The 20,674-nt window shown below is 43.7% G+C and overlaps 2 protein-coding genes across 7 annotated transcripts; one reads left to right on the forward strand and one right to left on the reverse strand.

Annotated features, from left to right (window-relative positions):
* Window positions 1-33: 33 nt before the first annotated feature.
* On the forward strand, window positions 34-8,611 carry trmt13 (tRNA methyltransferase 13 homolog). Of its 2 annotated transcripts, none has more exons than XM_060068084.1 (11): window positions 34-315; window positions 810-859; window positions 980-1,046; window positions 1,136-1,200; window positions 1,627-1,694; window positions 3,589-3,695; window positions 3,809-3,976; window positions 4,163-4,235; window positions 5,069-5,143; window positions 5,248-5,629; window positions 7,754-8,611. In XM_060068084.1, exons 1-11 carry the CDS (start codon window positions 193-195, stop codon window positions 7,965-7,967), a joined length of 1,392 nt encoding a protein of 463 aa, XP_059924067.1. In that variant the 5' UTR covers window positions 34-192; the 3' UTR covers window positions 7,968-8,611. The 2 variants fall into 2 exon arrangements, with proteins under 2 accessions (XP_059924067.1, XP_059924068.1); XM_060068085.1 differs by having other exon boundaries at window positions 1,136-1,195; window positions 1,628-1,694.
* lrrc39 (leucine rich repeat containing 39) lies at window positions 8,124-19,920 on the reverse strand. Of its 5 annotated transcripts, none has more exons than XM_060068087.1 (9): window positions 19,712-19,920; window positions 19,442-19,510; window positions 19,003-19,132; window positions 17,079-17,184; window positions 16,033-16,189; window positions 15,556-15,713; window positions 10,087-10,232; window positions 8,769-8,921; window positions 8,124-8,555 (listed from the first exon to the last, which is right to left on the reverse strand). In XM_060068087.1, the coding sequence occupies exons 3-9, from the start codon at window positions 19,125-19,127 to the stop codon at window positions 8,393-8,395; spliced, it is 1,008 nt and encodes a 335-aa protein (XP_059924070.1). In that variant the 5' UTR covers window positions 19,128-19,132; window positions 19,442-19,510; window positions 19,712-19,920; the 3' UTR covers window positions 8,124-8,392. The 5 variants fall into 5 exon arrangements, with proteins under 5 accessions (XP_059924070.1, XP_059924069.1, XP_059924071.1 ...); XM_060068086.1 differs by having other exon boundaries at window positions 19,442-19,541; window positions 19,712-19,919; XM_060068088.1 differs by having other exon boundaries at window positions 19,442-19,568; window positions 19,712-19,799.
* Between the last annotated feature and the right edge of the window lie 754 nt (window positions 19,921-20,674).

Raw genomic sequence — 20,674 nt, forward strand, 5'->3', positions numbered from 1 at the left:
TTCGAGTCAGTCCAGCAGGGGGCGCTATAACCTTTCCTCCATGATGGGTCCAGAGGAAGAAGAGCAGTGCCTTGTGCAACGCGGATGTAGAATCAGACTTTATTTACTTTATCATATTCTATCATTTAAAGCACATCTAATCCTATAAACTACAACGCCGCCTAAGTATAACTAGCATAACCTCAGTCAATCATGTCAGTCGGAGGAGTCTCTCCTATTCCTGGGAGATGTGGATTCTTCGTGGAGAGGAAAAGACGGTTTTGTAAAATGATCGTTAGGACTGGAAACTCTTATTGTGGAGAGCATGCTGACGTGGTAAGATATATATATATATATATAATCATATCATGTAATATCATATATATAATATATAGATAATAATATATAATATATTTTATTCATTACACTGAATAAAATATAATAAATAATAATGATACACATTCATATTGGAAGTGGAAATTGTGGAGAACATGCTGACCTGCTAAGATTATTTATATAATAATTTATATATTCTAATAATATATATATAATATATAATTTAATCTACAAACTATAACATCACGTGGTGAGATGCTTTCTTATCCTCTTATCTATTAAGCTGGAACAGAAAAGCTTAAGTGCTTGAAATAGTGAAAGGACCCACATCAAGTAAAATAAGCCTTTTAAATCCTGCAATACATATATATGACGATTTTCCTGAGTGCTATAAGCTTTACTTATCAGAACAACTATTTGTCTTAAACACATGTCTGTCCTCGGATGTCTTTTCAGTTTTGTTGTGGTGTAGCCTGATTCAGTTTTCTGTTCAGGAGAATGGAAACTCTAGGCGAAGGATACCCTGTCCGCTGGATCCAAAACAGTAAGGACCTAACTCTGACCCGCAGTTCATATTAATGTATTCTATGAATATATAATGCAGTTTGCATTCATATTCTGTGAATAAATCAGTTGTGGACTCGTCTGTTTCTCTGATGCGCAGCACGGTATTTGAGGAGCAACTATCGAAACATCTACAAAAGTGCAACTCCAGGGAAAAACCCAAACCTGTAAGTGGAATTTGAAATGTAATTGATTATTTGAAAGATTGAAATGGTTTCCATTGTTATTAATTCATGCTTTGAACATTTGACTTCAGGTATATTATGAACAAAACATCAACGCTGGGTCCGGGGACGAAGAGACATTGGAGGACCAGGTACTGATTAGTAAATATCGATATAATGTATAGTATATAAGAGATAATGAACGTAACACTAATTAAAGCGACATGGATTGTATATTAGGTTAATAACCTTATATTATTAATATACAGGTTGTACATACGGTTTATATATACGGGTTATACATACGGGTTATACATGCGGGTTATACATTTATACATACGGGTTATACAAACGCGTTATACAAACGGGTTAGTCATACAGGTTATACATAGAGGTTATATAAACAGATATACATACGTTATACATACAGGTTATACAAACAGGTTATTTTGTTATACATTGTGATGTTGGCCTTTTCAGTGGAATGTCGCTGGCTGTATCCTGTTGAAATGGATGATAATAATGTAGAATGTTTTACATTATGTAGAATGTTATATATTGTGGAAATAAATTCATAATTTTAGGCTTTGGGACATCGCAGCAAAGCAGCGCTAGACTCACACCTGGAGAAGCTAAAGGCAGCCGCTAAAGGTAGGCATGTTAATTATTTTTACTACTAACCCGACTACCACTACCACTACCGCTACTGCTACTATTACTACTACTACTACTACTGCTACCACTACTACTACCACTACTACTGCTACTATTACCACTACTACCACTGCTACCACTACTACTACTGCTACCACTACTACTACTGCTACCACTACTACTACCACTACTACTGCTACTATTACCACTACTACCACTGCTACCACTACTACTATTGTTACCACTACTACTACTGATACCACTGCTTCTGCTACTACTACTGCTACTAACAGTATATTTGGGGTGTGGAAGATCTTGAGACTTGAAACTCGGACAAAATGCTGAAAAGTCTGGACTTGGGACTTAACTTGACCCTCTTCTGTGAGATGAGAGTTGACTCCCTGCTGTGAGATGAGAGTTGACTCCTTGCTGTGAGATGAGAGTTGACTCCTTGCTGTGAGACCAACTGGGTACAATGAGTGGCTGCTGGAAGTGGTGTCGGTTGGTGGCCAGTAGGTGGCACTCTTCCCTCTAGCCTTAACATCACTGACTCACTGAGGTCATAAAAGATCCCAGGACACTTGAAGCAAAGATTAGGGGATTCCCCGGTGTTCTGGCTAAAACTACCCAACCAGGCTCATTCAATCTGGCCCCCTGATCATCCCCCTGTATAATTTGCTGCTTCTTTAATTCCGTCACTCTCCACCTAAAGCTGGTATGTGGTGAGAGTTCTGGCACAGATTGGCTGCTGTGCATCACCAAAGTGGGTGCTATACCCTGGTGGTGGACTTGTAAAGCGCTTTTGGGACTTCAAAAGCACTGTATAAATTCCATTATTATTATTATTATAGGTTTAGAGAGGTTAGGACTGCTTGGAGGTTTAGGTATAGGTCGGGTTAGGGTTAGAGAATATAAGGGTTAGGGTTAGAGAGGTTAGACAGGTTAGGATTAGAAAGGTGAGAGAGGTTAGGGTTAGAGAAGTTAGGACTGCTTGGAGGATTGGGTTGAGGTCAGGATAGGGTTAGGTTAGGGTAAGGTCTGCTTAGAGGCTGTGATAAACTATTGTTAGGGTTAGGGCATTGTTTGTTTTCCGGTTGGGGATAATGGGGTGGACTTCAGGGTGCACTCACACTAGGCCATCTGGCAGTGGCCGTGGCCGTTTTCACACCTAACCGTGCTCAAATCTGCCAGTGTGAGTGTGGCCAGTCTGGCCAGGCCAGGCCAATTTGGCCACTTGGGAGAGGTGTGCTGCTACGGCACGGGCCGCTACGGTACAGATGCTAATGAGCCGACACGCGCACACGCACGGCTACGCAACCTGAGCTGGATGACGTATAGTCCATGCGACGACCACGGACATAATAAAGGCGACGAGCCTTCTTTTCCATTAAACGGTAAACATATATCCAAATAAGCAACAGACTCAGCAAAGTGCGAACTGTGTTATATGTGTTGTTGTCCATTGTTGTTAAAACTCTGACTGGCGGAAGACTTTATTATGGCCCATGCAGCGGACGCTTGGTGATGATGTGTTACTTTCCACGTGATGACGTATGTACAAGAGCCTACCGTGGCCAGGCCGCAGTTGCGACGGCCAACGGCCACGGCCAGATGGCCTAGTGTGAGTTCAGGCCAGAGAACAATGGGGCCATTTGAGCACGGTTAGGTGTGAAAACGGCCGACAGCCACGGCCAGATGGCCTAGTGTGAGTGCACCCTCAGTGTGTCTTCTTGATGAGATGATGAACATAGAAATGAAAGGAACCAAGGATGATGAGTGGTGTAGATGATCCACAGAGCAGTAAGCTCTGGCTGATAGGGGAGCCATTAACAGCAATAATAAAAACAACAGTCTGAGTCTAACTAACTAACTAGCTTCTGGTAACTTGTAGCTCTTGGGGAGAAGCTGGAGGACAGCATTTTGTCCCATCCTGTTCTGACAGAACAACTTGACGATCCAAACAACGGCGACTCTGCATTGAAACACTTGAAGCAACAGGTATTACCGTACTTAAACCTGTTATCCATTATTAAGCTTAACCCACTTACCTTAGTTGGTTAACTAACTAGGGTTAATTAACCCTAAACCCTCATATTGAACAAATCTAACAGGCATCCATATTAGGAAACATGGAGGAGATTGGATTGCTGGGATCCAACAGATGTTTTGTTGAGTTTGGAGCTGGGAAGGGCAAACTATCTCACTGGATCCATGAAGCCGTGAAGGGACACAACGACCATCACTTCCTCCTGGTGGAGAGATCCAGCACACGCTTCAAGGTTTGAAGCCATCTCTTGTAGTTCAAGTATTCCTCTTTTGATCTCGTTCTTATCGTCAGCTGGGGTGAGGTTTAGTGATGCTGTATTACACAAAGCGACTATGGCTTTGTTCATGGCATATAATACAGAGAGAAGTATTATTTAATGATTATATATTATAAACCATATATATATGACTGTTTGCAGGTGGATGGAAAACACCAACAAGCTGATGGTAGATTTGAGCGTCTGCAGGTGGACATCCAGCATCTGGATCTAGGTAGGGATTCGCTGGGTCTCGAACCCTAACCCATACCCTAACCCGTACCCTTCTCTAATTTCTCACAAAAGTGAATGTTATGACGTTTCTGTTGTACGATTTGTAGGTCGAGTGATGTGATGACTGTGGTATGACTTTTACGTCAAGTGATGGCTGGTATGACTTGGAGGTCGAGTGATGACTTGGAGGTCGAGTGATGACTGGTATGACTTGGAGGTCAAGTGATGACTGTGGTATGACTTTTGGGTCAAGTGATGGTTCTGGTATGACTTGTAGGTTGAGCGATGGTTCTGGTATGACCTGTAGGTTGAGTGATGGTTCTGGTATGACTTGTAGGTTGAGCGATGGTTCTGGTATGACTTGTAGGTTGTGGTATGACTTGTAGGTTGAGTGATGACTGGTATGACTTGTAGGTTGAGCGATGGTCGTGGTAGGACTCGTAGGTTGAGCGATGGTTCTCGTATGACTTGTAGGTTAAGTGATGGTTCTGGTATGACTTGTAGGTTGAGTGATGGTTCTGGTATGACTCGTAGGTTGAGCGATGGTTCTGGTATGACTTGTAGGTTGAGCGATGGTTCTGGTTTGACTCGTAGGTTGAGCGATGGTTCTGGTATGACTTGTAGGTTGAGCGATGGTTGTGGTATGACTTGCAGGTTGAGCGATGGTTCTGGTATGACTTGCAAGTTGAGCGATGGTTCTGGTATGACTTGTAGGTTGAGCGATGGTTCTGGTATGACTTGTAGGTTGAGCGATGGTTCTTGTATGACTTGCAGGTCGAGCGATGGTTCTGGTATGACTTGTAGGTTGAGCGATGGTTCTTGTATGACTTGCAGGTCGAGTCCCCCTCCTCATGGAGACTAGGGTCCGTCTGGTCGGAGTTGGGAAGCACCTGTGTGGTTCTGCAACCGGTGAGTTCCTCATGTTGGCATTACCATCATGGTGTGATGCGGTCAATCCGTTTTGTGTCTTGTAACAATGAGTGAGGAAACGTTTGGTCCTGTCCTCTGAGCAGACCTCGCCCTCCGCTGTTTGTTTGAGGGCGTTGCCTCGGAAACCGCACCGCCCTGTAAACGCAGCCGATACCAGGAAGAGCCAGCACCACCCAGCCACCACCCAGCACCACCCAGCCCCCGGCCAGCACCACCCAGCCACCACCCAGCACCACCCAGCAGGGCGGATGTGTGTGGAGTGGCCATCGCCTTGTGCTGCCACCACCGCTGTGCCTGGAGGCCCTACGTGGGGAAGCAGTTCTTCAGAGAGAACGGTTTGGGGGCGTCCGAGTTCGAGGCTTTCCGGCGGATGTCGAGTTGGGCGACATGCAACGGTTGTCCTGACGACCAAAGCAGAGATCATGATGGAGACGTTGAACCATCGGACAAAGACATCTTGAATGGGTATTACTTATCGTACTTCACATCACCGCATATGTCTTCAATAAAACAAAAGCTAGAATATAACATTTTCAACAAGATCCACAATGTCTAAATAGGGAATCATTGTCCTTAGACCTTAAAGCCGGCCTTAAAGAGCACCTATTATGCTTTTTCGACTTTTATGATCTATAAACGTTGTTATAATAATTTATAGTCATGTTTAACCATACTATAGTGTCAAGTAATGACGCACATGCATTTAGACGTATTCCCTGCTGACCGTCTGGGGTGGCTGTGCAGAGCGCTAAACACTAGGGACGCCGGTCGCCATTCACACGCCATTCAAATTTCCGGGATTTGTCTACGTAGAACAATCCAGATTTTCCATGTATGGTAATGCTGCAACATGCTCTTCCGGAAGGTAACCAATCACAACAGAGTGGGGTTGGCAGGAGGGGGGCGCCCAGATGAGAGGAAGAGTTTCCCGAAAATCCCGACATCGTTTTTTGTGCTGTGATTCATGTCAGGTTGCTCTATAGGAGTCATTAATAAGAAATTAAGAAAAGTAGCAGAATAGGAGATCTTTAAGGCCAGAGGAAGGTGTGGTCCAATAGGGTGAAGGTCCCGGCTGAATGACACCTGGAGTTCTATCTCTGTGGCCTTGCTTCCGACTGGTTCATCTTGAAACAAACAAGAGTAGGATGCAGTAGTCATGGGGTGTCGTTGACTAATTGCGGGCAGCAGTGTATTGGGGGTGTGTGGGACAGTTCTACTCAGGTCTACCTTCAACCAAGCCAGAGTGAGGGTCTGACTAACATGTTGTTGGCAAGGTGAGGGTCTGACTAACATGTTGTTGCAGGGTGCAGGTCTGACTGTAACATGTTGTTGCAGGGTGCAGGTCTGACTGTAACATGTTGTTGCAGGGTGCAGGTCTGACTGTAACATGTTGTTGCAGGGTGCAGGTCTGACTGTAACATGTTGTTGGCAGGGTGCAGGTCTGACTGTAACATGTTGTTGGCAGGGTGCAGGTCTGACTGTAACATGTTGGCAGGGTGCAGGTCTGGCTGTAACATGTTGTTGCAGGGTGCAGGTCTGACTGTAACATGTTGTTGGCAGGGTGCAGGTATGACTGTAACATGTTGTTGGCAGGGTGCAGGTCTGACTGTAACATGTTGTTGTAGAGTGAGGGTCTGACTAACATGTTGTTGCAGGGAGCAGGTCTGACTGTAACATGTTGTTGGCAGGGTGCAGGTCTGACTGTAACATGTTGTTGCAGGGTGCAGGTCTGACTGTAACATGTTGTTGGCAGGGTGCAGGTCTGACTGTAACATGTTGTTGGCAGGGTGCAGGTCTGACTGTAACATGTTGTTGGCAGGGTGCAGGTCTGGCTGTAACATGTTGTTGCAGGGTGCAGGTCTGACTGTAACATGTTGTTGGCAGGGTGCAGGTATGACTGTAACATGTTGTTGGCAGGGTGCAGGTCTGACTGTAACATGTTGTTGTAGAGTGAGGGTCTGACTAACATGTTGTTGCAGGGTGCAGGTCTGACTGTAACATGTTGTTGGCAGGGTGCAGGTCTGACTGTAACATGTTGTTGCAGGGTGCAGGTCTGACTGTAACATGTTGTTGGCAGGGTGCAGGTATGACTGTAACATGTTGTTGGCAGGGTGCAGGTCTGACTGTAACATGTTGTTGTAGAGTGAGGGTCTGACTAACATGTTGTTGCAGGGTGCAGGTCTGACTGTAACATGTTGTTGGCAGGGTGCAGGTCTGACTAACATGTTGTTGCAGGGTGCAGGTCTGACTGTAACATGTTGTTGGCAGGGTGCAGGTCTGACTGTAACATGTTGTTGCAGGGTGCAGGTCTGACTGTAACATGTTGTTGCAGGGTGCAGGTCTGACTGTAACATGTTGTTGCAGGGTGCAGGTCTGACTGTAACATGTTGTTGCAGGGTGCAGGTCTGACTGTAACATGTTGTTGCAGGGTGCAGGTCTGACTGTAACATGTTGTTGGCAGGGTGCAGGTCTGACTGTAACATGTTGTTGCAGGGTGCAGGTCTGACTGTAACATGTTGTTGCAGGGTGCAGGTCTGACTGTAACATGTTGTTGCAGGGTGCAGGTCTGACTGTAACATGTTGTTGCAGGGTGCTGTCTGCAGAGGAGCGGGGTCGTGTCGGTCGTCTCTGCAAGAGGCTCATTGACCATGGCCGAGTCTGTTACCTGCAGAGCAAAGGCTTCATGACCAAACTCCAGTACTACACAACACCACAGACCACGCTGGAGAATGTCCTGCTGACCGCCGTGCCCCCTCAGCCCGCTGACGACGAGGAGAGTACCAGGGGAGCCTCCAGAGAATGACATCTCTAGTGGAGCCTTACTTTGTACATTACCAACGGTTCCTTTATCAGTGATGAGATGATAACATTAATTTTACGTTTGAGCTATTTGAGATGAGCTTTATTTTTTTTTAACAGACCGTTTTATAAACATTTTTCGTTGATTTGGAGTCTGGACCTGGTATAAACGATTTCTTTGTAACTTAATTGACAAAAGCAATTCAGCAAAGGAGAAGGTTGATAATCTTCTTGCTATGGTATTCCTGTTAGCTTTCAGTTTGATACCATAATAATATAACATTTTAATAGAGAACTGTTATTTTATTATCCATATTCATTCTACTTTTTAATTTTATTAGAACATCAAAGCTATCCGTAAACTACTGACGTAAACCGGAGCACGAATACGTCTTAAGTGAAGGTAACATTGGGATACTGGCTTTAGAGTCACGTTGACGACATCATGTCTCTCCTGCGGGCTTCCTGGATGTACATGTGCATGAATTCACGCCCAAACATCTCTCTGTCTTCGTCTTCTCCCTCCTCTTGCTGGGTCTTGTTAAAGAGCACCACATCCAATGTGAGGGGATTGTCCCGAAAGTTCACAAATCTGTAACAAGAAGCATGTATTAAATTCTCTATTAAACCCATTGTATTTTGATAAAAGCTGCAGTAAACGGTCCATCTTTATATTGTATTTACCAGTAGGGGTCAGGGTCTATAGTGGGGTCTCTAGGGCTAGGGTCTATTGGGGTCACTAGGGTCTGTATTTAATTACATATTGGTCCAATAGATCCGGAGGTGGAAGAGGTGAAATGCTGACCTCAGGTTTGCCATTCCTTCCATCTGGGCAGGGATGTCTCTCAGTCTGTTGTTGCTGAGGACCAGCGTCTCCAGACTCTGCAGGAGACTCAGATTCTCAGGGAGCTCTTTCAGTTCATTCCTCTGCAGCCACAGGGTGTGAAGGTTCCCCATTCTATAATAACATCCATATACAATCCATGCAATATTATGTAACAACATACATATAACATCCATATAACGTTCTGTAATAACATCCATAGGAAATTATGTAATAACATATATATAGCATTCATATAATATTCTATAATAACATCCATATACATCCATACAACATTCTGTAATAAAATTCATATAGAATTCTGTAATAACATCAATATAACATTCTAGAAGTGGGTATGAAATTAAATTGATTTTTAAAAAAGTTAAAATGATATTGAAGGTCAACGGTTAAAAATTGACCAAGATGCAAAGTCTGAAGTAATTGAAAAACGAAATAAACATATATGTAGCGCACGTTTCCAAGCTAATATGAACATAGTTAAAAATAAACGCGCAATGTCTCTAGATGAAAGATTGTGGAAGGAGTAGGGTCCCACATTTGAAGAAAATAAGATAGAAGGAAAGAAGGAAAGCCTAAGAAGAACAACAGGTGAGCAATGCTTGAAGCCCTCACCTAATAACATTCTGTAATTCATATGATAAATTCATGTAACATTCCTTACTAACAATTACATTAGTTTATAACACAGCTCTTCTGAATGCTTTGGAACGCTCCGTTCACTTGGATGGGCCTTCACAACTTCCGGCTGAGAATTATTCTTTGATAATGACAGTTGCTAACCATAATGACAGCTGTCAAAGAAATTTGATTTTTTTGCCTCTCATTCACGTCTTTGATAACACGTAAATTATCAACCCCAGCGTATTCGGTTGCTAAGCGACGTCAACGTCTTTGGCGGACTACTTCTCTACTGATCGACACTACGAATGGTAATTGTACAAAGGCAAGTAGCCGTCTAATAAGCGGGATAATGTATGGAACGTCGCTGGTCATTAAAATAATCCCCTTCAGGGCGAAGCAAGATGTCTGGGCTTGTTTTCCCGATACTGGGCCGGCGACCAGGGCGATCGCCTAGGGCGGCTAATGTGTCGGGGGCGCCCTCTGGTGGTGCCCTTAATTAATTAATTTAAATATACGAAACAAGCTAAATTAAACCAAACATCTTCCCAAATTGAAGGACAAGGGAGGGGGCGGGGGATTCATTGTTAGGGCGCACTGTACCCTCACTGTAGTACATTCAGATGACATTGTCTAATATCAGGTAGTGTGTAGTGACCTGTGGATATCTGCAGGTAAACCCTGCAGGTGGTTCCCTCCCATGTCCAGCCACTGCAGCCCGGCCAGGCCCACCACGCACTCGGGGAGGCTCAGGAAGCGGTTCATGGACAGGTCCAGGTAGCAGAGCTTCTTTAGTTGGCTGAGCTGCAGACAACACATTCAGGCATCAGCAGGCAGTGTAGAGCAATGTGTCATGTTGGCAAAAAGGCAAGGCAAGGCAACTTTATTTATATAGCACTTTTCATACACAAGGCAGACTCAAAGTGCTTCACATATAAACATTGTCATACAATAAAATAAAATAATAGATAAGTAAAAGAAAACATATGCAAGAAATGAGTAAAATAGAAAGTGCAATGTATTTAAGAGAAAATTAAATTGAAAGTTAAAAAGGCTTTTTAGTAAGTAAAATTGAAAGTGCAATGTATTTAAGATCAGATCAACAGTCTCTCTGGAACCCAAGTCGGGACTACAACCCGACCTAAAGGAACTTGGTCCTTTCTCTGGAACTCCAATCCAGATTCTAGGACTCTAACCCAGACAGAACTTGGACACAAACTCAGGACTCTAACCCTTATACAAACAAACTCAGGACTCTAACCCTTATACAAACAAACTCAGGACTCTAACCCTTATACAAATACAAACTCAGGACTCTAACCCTTACACAAATACAAACTCAAGACTCTAACCCTCATACAAACAAACAAACAAACTCAGGACTCTAACCCTTATACAACCTTTCTCTCTGGTATCAGATCATGTATTTTTCTGGTAAAAATAGAAAATAAAGGGAAAGTTAAAAAGGCATTTTAGTAAAATAAAGGTAAAGTATTTAAGATTTAGCAGAAAGCTAAAGCAAACATAAAAGTCTTCAATCTTGTTTTAAAGGTGCTCAGAGTTGGGGCAAGTCTTAAATCCTCAGGGAGTTTATTCCAGCTATTTGTTGCATAGTAACTAAATCCTGCTTTCCCATGTTTCGTGTTTACTCTGGGGATAATTAACAGATTGGTCTCAGAAGATCTTAGTGTTCTAGAAGGCTTATGTAGTGGAAGCATATCAGTTACAATATGTTGGGCCTAAACCATGTAGGGATTTATAGGTTAGCAACATGATTTTAAAATCAATTCTCTGACCTACAGGAAGCCAATGTAACGATTTAAGAATTGGTGTAATATGTTCAATTTTTTTGGTCTTTGTTAAAACTCTAGCAGCAGCATTCTGAACAAGCTGAAGCTTCCTTAGAGTTTGTTTTGGAAGACCTGTAAGGAGACCATAGCAGTAATCAAGCTTACCAGTGATAAAGGCATGTACAAGTTTTTGTAAGTCTTCGGTGGACATGAGCCCTCTAAGTCTTGCTACATTTTTAAGGTGATAATATGCAGATTTTGTAACTGATTTGTGTGTGTAAATCAGAATCCATGATAACCCCTAGATTTCTGGCTTTGATTGAGGTTTTCAGGGACAGAGAGTGAAGGTGTTGGGTTACTTTAAGCCTTTCCGTTTTAGCACCAAATACAATTATCTCTGTTTTATCCTCATTTAGCTGAAGGAAATTTCGGCACATCCAGTCTTTCACTTGCTCAATGCACTGGCACAGCAGATCTATGGGCCGATAGTCATTTGGTGATAGCGATACATAGATTTGCGTGTCATCAGCATAGCAATGATGGTCAATATTGTTATTATGCATGATTTGCCCTAGTGGGAGCATGTAGATGTTGAATAAAGAGGGTCCTAAGATCGAACCTTGTGGGACTCCACACATCACGTTGGTTGATTCTGATACAAAGTCGCCAATGGAAAACAAAGTAGTTCCTATTTTGTAGGTAGGATCTGAACCAATTTAAGACTGTGCCTGAAAGCCCCACCCAGTTTTCTAACCTGTCCAAAAGTATTGTATGGTCTACAGTGTCGAATGCAGCACTGAGGTCTAGTAGCATTAGTATTGAGGTTTTGCCAGAGTCTGTGTTAAGACGGATGTCGTTTGCAACTTTAATGAGGGCGGTCTCAGTGCTGTGCAGGGGTCGAAATCCTGATTGGAAGGTGTCATAACAACCAGTTGATGCCAGGAAGTGATTAAGTTGCTGGAGGACAACTTTCTCAATGATTTTACTTATGAAGGGTAGATTTGATATTGGTCTGTAGTTGTTAATAATAGAGGTATCTGGCTCCGCTTTTTTTAAAAGGGGTTTAATAACTGCAGTTTTCAGGGCTTTTGGGAAGTTGCCTGACTGGAGAGAGTTGTTAACTATCTGCAATATGTCTATTGCTAGGCAGTCAAAAACATTCTTAAAGAGGTTGGTAGGTAAAGAATCAAGGCAACAGGTGGATGGCTTTAGTTGTGTAACAGTTTCCACAAGAGTTTTAGAGTCGATAACATTAAAGCATGCCATCCCTGCCACGTTACTTTTGCCTGAACAGGGTGGTAGTCCAACATTTTTGTTTGAAGTGGAGATATTGATGGCGCGTCTGATGCCTTCAATTTTATCAGTATAAAAAGCTGCAAACTCATTGCATTTCTGCGTGGAATGGAGATCAGGTGGAATTTGTGTTGGGGGGTTGGTCAGTCTGTCAACAGTTGCAAATAGGGTTTTTGCATTATTAGTATTGGTTTTAATGATATTGGAGAAAAATGTTTCTCTAGCACTTTTTAAGTCTGAATTGTAGGCACAGAGGCTCTCTTTGTAGATATCATGGTGAATATGAAGTTTTGTTTTACGCCAGATGCGTTCAACCTTCCTGCATTCTTTTTCTGTGCTGTTACAGAAGCAGCTTTTCTCCAGGGTGCCTTTTGCTTTCCAGAAATCATTTTAACCTTATAAGGTGCAATGACATCCATGACTTTCAAAATTTTCAAATTAAAGTTTTCTACAAGATCATCAGCAGAACATGGGTTGAGAGGTGGTAGTAAGGAGATGGCCTTTCTAAAAAGTACATAAGATTCTTCATTGATATACCGTTTTTTGACAGTATTTGATTTTGTCTGTATGTCGGGAATAAAAGATATATTAAAGAAAACACAAAAGTGGTCAGACAAGGAAGGATCAGTCACAGAGAGATCAGAAACATTGAGGCCCAGGTCTAGAGTGTGCCCCTTACAATGAGTAGTCTCTTTCACATGTTGGGACAGTTCAAATGTGTCCAAAATGGTAAAAAGTTTTTTTGCACACTTGTCATTCAAATCATCAGTATGAAAATTGAAGTCACCAGTTATAACTAGACAGTCAAAGTCTGTGGAGATGCTAGACAATAATTCATCGAAAAAATTTGCAGAGTATGTGGGTGGCCTGTAAATAATTAATAGGAGAACTCTGGGGGAGCATTTCAATACAGCACAAAGGTATTCGAATGATGGAAAATAACGAAATAACAAAATAACATCTGTTTCCCCTGAAAAACATTTTTAAATATAACAGCAACCCCTCCACCTCTTTTTCCAGATCTACATGCATCAAAAAAGTTATAGTTGGGAGGAGCTGTCTCTATCAGAACGGTTGCACTGTTATTTTGTTCCAGCCATGTTTCAGTTAAAAACATAAAATCCAGTTTAGAGGTGGTAATAAAATCATTAACTAAAAATGATTTGTTATTAAGAGACCTAACATTAAGTAGTTGTACAATATGTACAATATGATTTCTTATTAGATTAGGTTTGGGTCGATTGCTGCTATATCATATTCTGATTTCAAAAAGTGTGTAGATGGCTTCATTGATGTTAGGGTCCTAGCAGTGGCGGCTCGCCTATAGAGGGCGCTGGGGCGCCGCCCTCCCGCCGACCAGCCATCTTTTCTTTTTTAAATATATTTATATATATTTTCTCATTTTGAGAATTCATCTATTTTAATTGCATTCGAGTAATTCATTTACTTTAGAATATCTTTAGAATCCCCCATGATTAAATCTTCATTCACTGACATGTTCAACGTTCATTTTGGTGAAGCAGATGTCTTCCGTGGGGCGCTTTTCGCTCAGCCCCACGTGCCTGAATTATTAGCCAATGGTTCCCCCGTTGCTAGGCAGAAAAGTACATAATTTCGCCAATCAGCGTCGTCGAATTGTATGGCTTTGGGGCGCTCGAGATATAGCCCCAAGCGCAGTGCACCGTCCACTGCGCGTAACCGCGCATTTGCCATTACCTCAGAGATCAGCAAGATGGCGACTTTGAGTACTGCTTCCACTGTTTCCCTGTGAGTTCAGCTAGTAAAAGAACTCGGAGCAGAAAAGCCAGAAGTGAACGTAACCCAACAAGCAAGAGAAAACGATAGAGCCTACAAGAGAAGTTTTTCCAGAGTTTGGTTCAGGCTTGGCTAACTAGCTCTGGGTATGCCAATGCAATTTTTCTGCTTTCCTTGTATACTTTTTAAAACAAGTGCGTGTGATAGTTCTTGGACACAGACCTGACGTAAGAGGAATGACACATTCTGTCAGAACGGATCAAATAAACACAAGCGAGCAAGAGTGCATATGAACAACTGTGTGAAGCTAGCCATGCTAGAGGTAAGCAACTTCTATTTATTCCACTAGCCTATATGTATTTCCCTTGAGATGGACACTGGTTGCAGACCCTCACAACCTCCCCCCACCCCGTACTGTATATAGTTCTCTGCAAACCTATGGTGGGACCAGGCCTTCATTGTGCATATTGTATATAGTCCTCTGCAAACCTATTCAGTGTACATACTGTATATAGTTCTCTGCAAACATGGTGGCATCAGGCCTTCAGTGTGCATATTGTATACAGTCCTCTGTAAACCTATTCAGTGTACATACTGTATATAGTTCTCGGCAAACCTATGGTTGCTTCAGGCCTTCAGTGTTCATATTGTATATAGTCCTTTGCAAACCTATGCAGTGTACATACTGTATATAGTCCTCTGCAAACCTATGGTGGCATCAGGCCTTCAGTGTGCATATTGTACTGTATGTAGTCCTCTGCAAACCTATGTTGGTATGATATCATGCCTTAAGTGTGTCTTCAACAACCACACACAAAAGTTTGCAGATTTACATGAATTTTGTGGAATTCATATTTCATTGTATTTGTCTAAATGCATACTAATGCAGACTGTAGATATATTTATGAGTGACGTTTACCAACACAATGGCTTGGCCGAGAGAGAATGTTCTTTTTTTGCCTTTACTATTTTGTCAGAATGCACCAAAATGCTTCGTTTGTTTGTGAAAATCACCAAAAAAAACTTGTGGGGGAGGATGCCCCCAGACCCCCCTTTTTGGGTTTGGAATGCAAACGTTCAGCCCCCCCTCAAATAAATTCCACCAGCCGCCACTGGGTCCTAGGATTAGGGTGCTAGGATTTCGGCTATTACGGTTAGATTAGAGTCATAGGGTTAGGTTAGAGAGTCTTAGGGGACAAGGGTGAGGTTAAAGTCTTAGGGGAATAGGGTTAGGTTAGAGTCTTAGGATGCTAGGGTTAGGTTAGGGTTAGGGTTAGGGTTAATCCTACCTCGGAGGGCAAATCACTGAGGTTTCCATTCATCGCCAACTCCAGTCTCTCCAGATTTTCACAACGACCAAGTTCCTCAGGAATGTCTTTTAGTTGGTTGTAACTTAGCAGCAACTCGCGTAAGCGCCTCATCTCACCTGGATGTAGATAGAACAAGCCTTCAATGGTAAAGAAAAATGTAGGACTCAAGGATATGGTTAATGAGGTGGAACATGAATTGAAATGACAAAGTTTTGTTTGTTCATACGTTGAAGGACTATAACTTTATTAGTTTACATTCTGCAGGTCTGCTAATGCTGTGAACTATATTTAATAAATACTGGTTGCCATTATGGTATTTCAACATCCGTTTAAAGATTTTGGTGGCCCATGATTCAAGCCTATCCCTAACCACTAACCATGAATATAACTGAAATATGAACTTCATGATTTCTATAATACTGTCCTAATGTTTCAAAGGAGTGAAGTTAAACATACCAATCTCTCTTGGAATCACGTTGATGGCATTGCGGGACAGGTCAAGCACAACCACATGTTCAAATCTGCAGATGAAATTAGGAATGCTCTGCAGTCCTGTTCTGTGGATCTGCCATTCCTGAACTTGAGTGAGATGTACTAATGCTTGAGGTAAAGTCTGTTATGGGAAACAAAAGCTAAATTGGTGTACAGCTCAAAAGGGTTAGGATCACCTAATAACCTTCGCCCCAAACCTGCTTTTACACTCAAATGTTGAAATGAGATTTAAAATATAAATGAGATAATATGCATGTCTTCTTCTGTGTCAGCCTATTGAATATAACTTGCATTAAAAATGTGCTATCCCCTGGTGGATCATACAATTTTTCCTACAATTAAGTGACTAATTTACTCAATCTTGAGAGCCATGCTTTGTAGTCTGAGGCGCAATATGCTGGGGGTCCAGTGCAGCAGGATAATTAAGACCGGGCCGTCCCTTCCCCCACCGCGCTGCTTGTTGTTTACGGTCCGATTAGAGACTTGAGACGTACCGATAGAGGTGGAGGGACAGACGACTACCACCGGATTGTTCCATTAGACTAGTCCAACCTTTCTCCACAGATTCTCAAACTCTAGATCTTTTGTTTCCGGTCCAGGCGTCATGTCAGCTAATCTCCATAAAGAGATATCAAAGCTCAGTCGTCGTCAGATGATTGTTGCTCCACGGACGGTTGACTTTGATTCAACCGAAGCCCGCTCAAACGTGATTGGTCAATACTATTTGGCCTACGATGCCAAATACATTCATATGCTGATATCTTTTTTTCTTTTTATTAATCTTTGCATTTTTATGCTTTATGAAAGAGTGAGATAGAGAGGAGGTGTGGGGGGAGTGCCCCTGAGGATCAGAGTCTGGTCTCGGTGTATCAGCTGTCAGTTAGCAGTCCCAAAAGCAAGTAGAAGAAGAGACTTAAGGGTTAGTTAGGACCTTTAAAAAAGAGTGGGGCATAGTGATATTCTATTTAAGGGTTTGTTAGGACTAGCATTAGAAAAAGATGGGCTACAACCTTCCATTCTTCTTTCTCCAGCCTGAAGATGAGACGTCCGTCCTCGTTGACCAACTTCTCTTTCAGTTTGGCCAAAACGATGCGATTCTCCCAAACGTCACTCAGTCTATGGGGTTAGGTTCTGGGTTAATATATCCAGATTGTGCGGGACTCTCTATATATAATTCCCCATACTGTTTTATTGACATGTTTTCCAATGTACTATCTCTTTCTGTGTTAAAGGGACGCTGTCTCTTCAAGATTGCGCGATATGTTTGTTGATCTGCGGGCGGTGCGATGTTTGAATTTAACAGTTTCGGTTTAATAAGTAAATGGCACTCCACGCTGTTAAAGACAGTCAAACTTTCTGATGCTGAGAGGGCTGGCCGGCTGTTTTCTCTGCAAGGGGTGACAGAAGACCCTGTGAACCTATGGACGGATGTTAGATCTGCTTGGGGAGCACAGGCCAGAGTTCCGCTCTCTTACGTCAACTCCCTTCTCAGGTACGGGCTGCTTTAACCATCACTGACCGCGGTTCACTGGCCGAGGAGGCTGACAGGTCTAACCCTCACCCCATGGCTTGACCGCCTGGAAAATGAAAACCTGAAACGATAGTTATGATATTATAACTCTAGTTCTATGATTGTAGTCATAGCCGTCTAGGCTTCACTTTATGGGCTTGTCCCGTGCGCGTGCTCGCGCGCACTGACAATTTCAACTATGCACCAATCAACGTGGGCACCGCCCACATTTCCCACGGCACCGTGTATATAATGTGGCGCATACCGCCGCTCATCCTCCCTTTTCTTTCAGCATTCTACTGATCAACATGACTAAACTTCTAGAACCCTGTGGCAGCGGTGTGGGCGAGGCGTCAGACCTGCCCTTTTCAGGGCCACTGGGGAGCGCTTCCCTAAGAGCTGGGCCCTTCTCAGGGCCTCATTGTGCTTCCTGTCCCGGTTCCCTGGTGCCGGGTGACGGGCCCCTGGCGTGTTTCAGATGCCTCGGCGCTGAACACGCCACGGTTGCCATGATTACACCCGCCTCCCGCACCGCCTGCCACGCGCAGCCTGAAGAGGGGCTCCTCTCCGGGCACCTATTCTTCTCGCCGTCGGTGGACCTCTCCGAGGCCATCGACATTTTTGAGGCTGGAGTTCCGGACGTCGACGACGACCACATCGAGGTGGACGACGTCGCCTCCTTGGACGACGTCTTTGCGGTCTCTGCGTCCGGGTTCTCCCTCTCCAGGGCTTTCAACGCCACGGTCGTCCCCAGGGAGAAGCCACGCCGGATGGCCGATCTATCGGCCATCAAGGGCATCCCTATGCCAGCCCCGCCTCTTGCCCCCATGTCGGATGAAATGCAGGGCGAGTGCTTTCGCACCCAGTCTTTCTCCCGGCGGGCTACCCAGTGCCCCCTGTTCCCACCGGTTCAGCATTTCTTAACTGCCGCGGGTGGAGACCCTTCTACCCTGAAGGCCCCGGTGAAGGCCTTCACTGACTTCACTACCGTGGAGGGGTGGGCTGATACAAGCCCATAAGGCGAAGCCTAGACGGCGCAGCCTACATGAAATAGGAACGTTAAATTCAAACATTGCGCCGACCGGCAGAACAACAAACAAGCCACACGATCTTAAAGAGACAGCATCCCTGTAACACAGAATGAGACATTACATTGGAAAACATAAACATAATAACACAGTATGGTGAATTATATCTATATAGAGTCCACCACAAAATACTATAACCAGTCTGTGGGATTAGGTTAAGTTCATGGTTACTGTATCCATTTGTTATTATTATTATTATATATAGGTATTATTAACAGTCTGGTACTATTACCAGTCTGGGGCTAACACCAGTCTGGTGCTAACACCAGTCTGGTACTAACACTGGTCTAGGTACTTCTAGCAGGTGAGTAGGTTCAGGGTAATATTATTAGGTACCTATTCAGGCCGTCTTGGTCCTTAGGCTTTGGTCTCTGAACCTCCTCTTGGTTCTTTAGGATCCTCCCCTCCCACAGAGCCTTGATTGAGCCCACAGATCCGCGACGCACGGAAAATCCCGACATCTGGACTGGAAAACACACAAAGTATAGATGCTAACTATTTACTATCCTACATTCATATTTAGGGGCATGTCAGTGATAGGTAAGGGTTGGGGTTGATAGGTTAGTGTTAGTGATAATTAGAGGTGGGGTTGGAAGTTTAGTGTTAGGGTTAGTGATAGTTAGGATTAGGGTTGGTAGTTTAGCTAAAGCCTGTTAGAGGTAGTGATGGTTGGGGTTGATAGGTTAGTGTTTGGGTCTGTGGTAGTTAGGGGTGGTAGTCTAGTTAGAGCCTGTTGGGGCTAGTGATAGTGAGAGTTGGTAGTTAAGGTGTATACCTGATGTGTTCTCAGCATCCTGGTTGGGGGGTGCGGTCACAGCCCTGATGGTTCATCTCAGAGTCACTCCTGTGGAGAAGAGGTTCCTGTCTCAAACCCTCTTTGACGAGGACCAAACAGAAAGATGCTTTTTAAAATAGATAAGCATGTTACCATTCAACGACATGAACACTTGACTCCAGAACGGTAGGGAAAAGTCTCAGTTAAATCACTTAAAGGAGATGTAGGCGAACCAAATAAGAGGGGTACTGACAGTTATAATTAAGCTACCTTCTGACGTCCACAAAGCAAAAGGCTCTGAGTTAAATCCAGTGAAGGACTGAGTTAGTGTGGCACTGACGGTACTGTGAAATCTGAAGCCCAAGGAACTAAGTTTAGCCCCGACAGCATGTGATCACATGGTTGTAAGATAGCATACTTGGAGCCCACTAGCCCCATGCCCGACGCTAGGACAACACAGTATGGTACGGTCTAGATGTTGCTAGCTTACAGGGCCTGCTACTGTATGGTACAGTCTAGATGGAGCTATCTTACAGGGCCTGCTACTGTATGGTACAGTCTAGATGGAGCTATCTTACAGGGCCAACTACTGTATGGTACAGTCTAGATGGAGCTAGCTTACAGGGCCTGCTACTGTATGGTACAGTCTAGATTGGAGGGGGTCATCCCTATGTTCCCCAGGTCCTATGTTCCCCGGGTGCAAAGGGTTAGGGTCAGGTTTAGGGTTAGGGTGAGGGTTAACCCTAAACCTAACCCTAACGAATCACAGGGGAATCACTGGCGAAAAAGGCGGCGCTAAAAAATTATTCCCTATGCTCCCCGGTCACATACAAAGCGGGGAACATAGGACCCGGGGAACATAGGTACACTCCCAGATGGAGCTAGCTTACAGGGCCTGTTGCTGTATGGTTCGGTCTGGATGGAGCTAGCTTACAGGGCCTGCTACTGTATGGTATTGTTTAGATGGAGCTAGCTTACAGGGCCTGCTACTGTATGGTATTGTTTAGATGGAGCTAGCTTAAAGGGCCTGCTACTGTATGATATTGTTTAGATGGAGCTAACTTAAAGGGCCTGCTACTGTATGGTATTGTTTAGATGGAACTAGCTTAAAGGGCCTGCTACTGTATGGTATTGTTTAGATGGAGCTAGCTTAAAGGGCCTGTTCCGTATGGTATTGTTCAGATGGAGCTAGCTTAAAGGGCCTGCCAGCCCAAAACTACTGGGGTTAGTTAG

The sequence above is a fragment of the Gadus macrocephalus genome, chromosome 12, assembly GCF_031168955.1.
Source record: "Gadus macrocephalus chromosome 12, ASM3116895v1".
Taxonomy (NCBI): domain Eukaryota; kingdom Metazoa; phylum Chordata; class Actinopteri; order Gadiformes; family Gadidae; genus Gadus; species Gadus macrocephalus.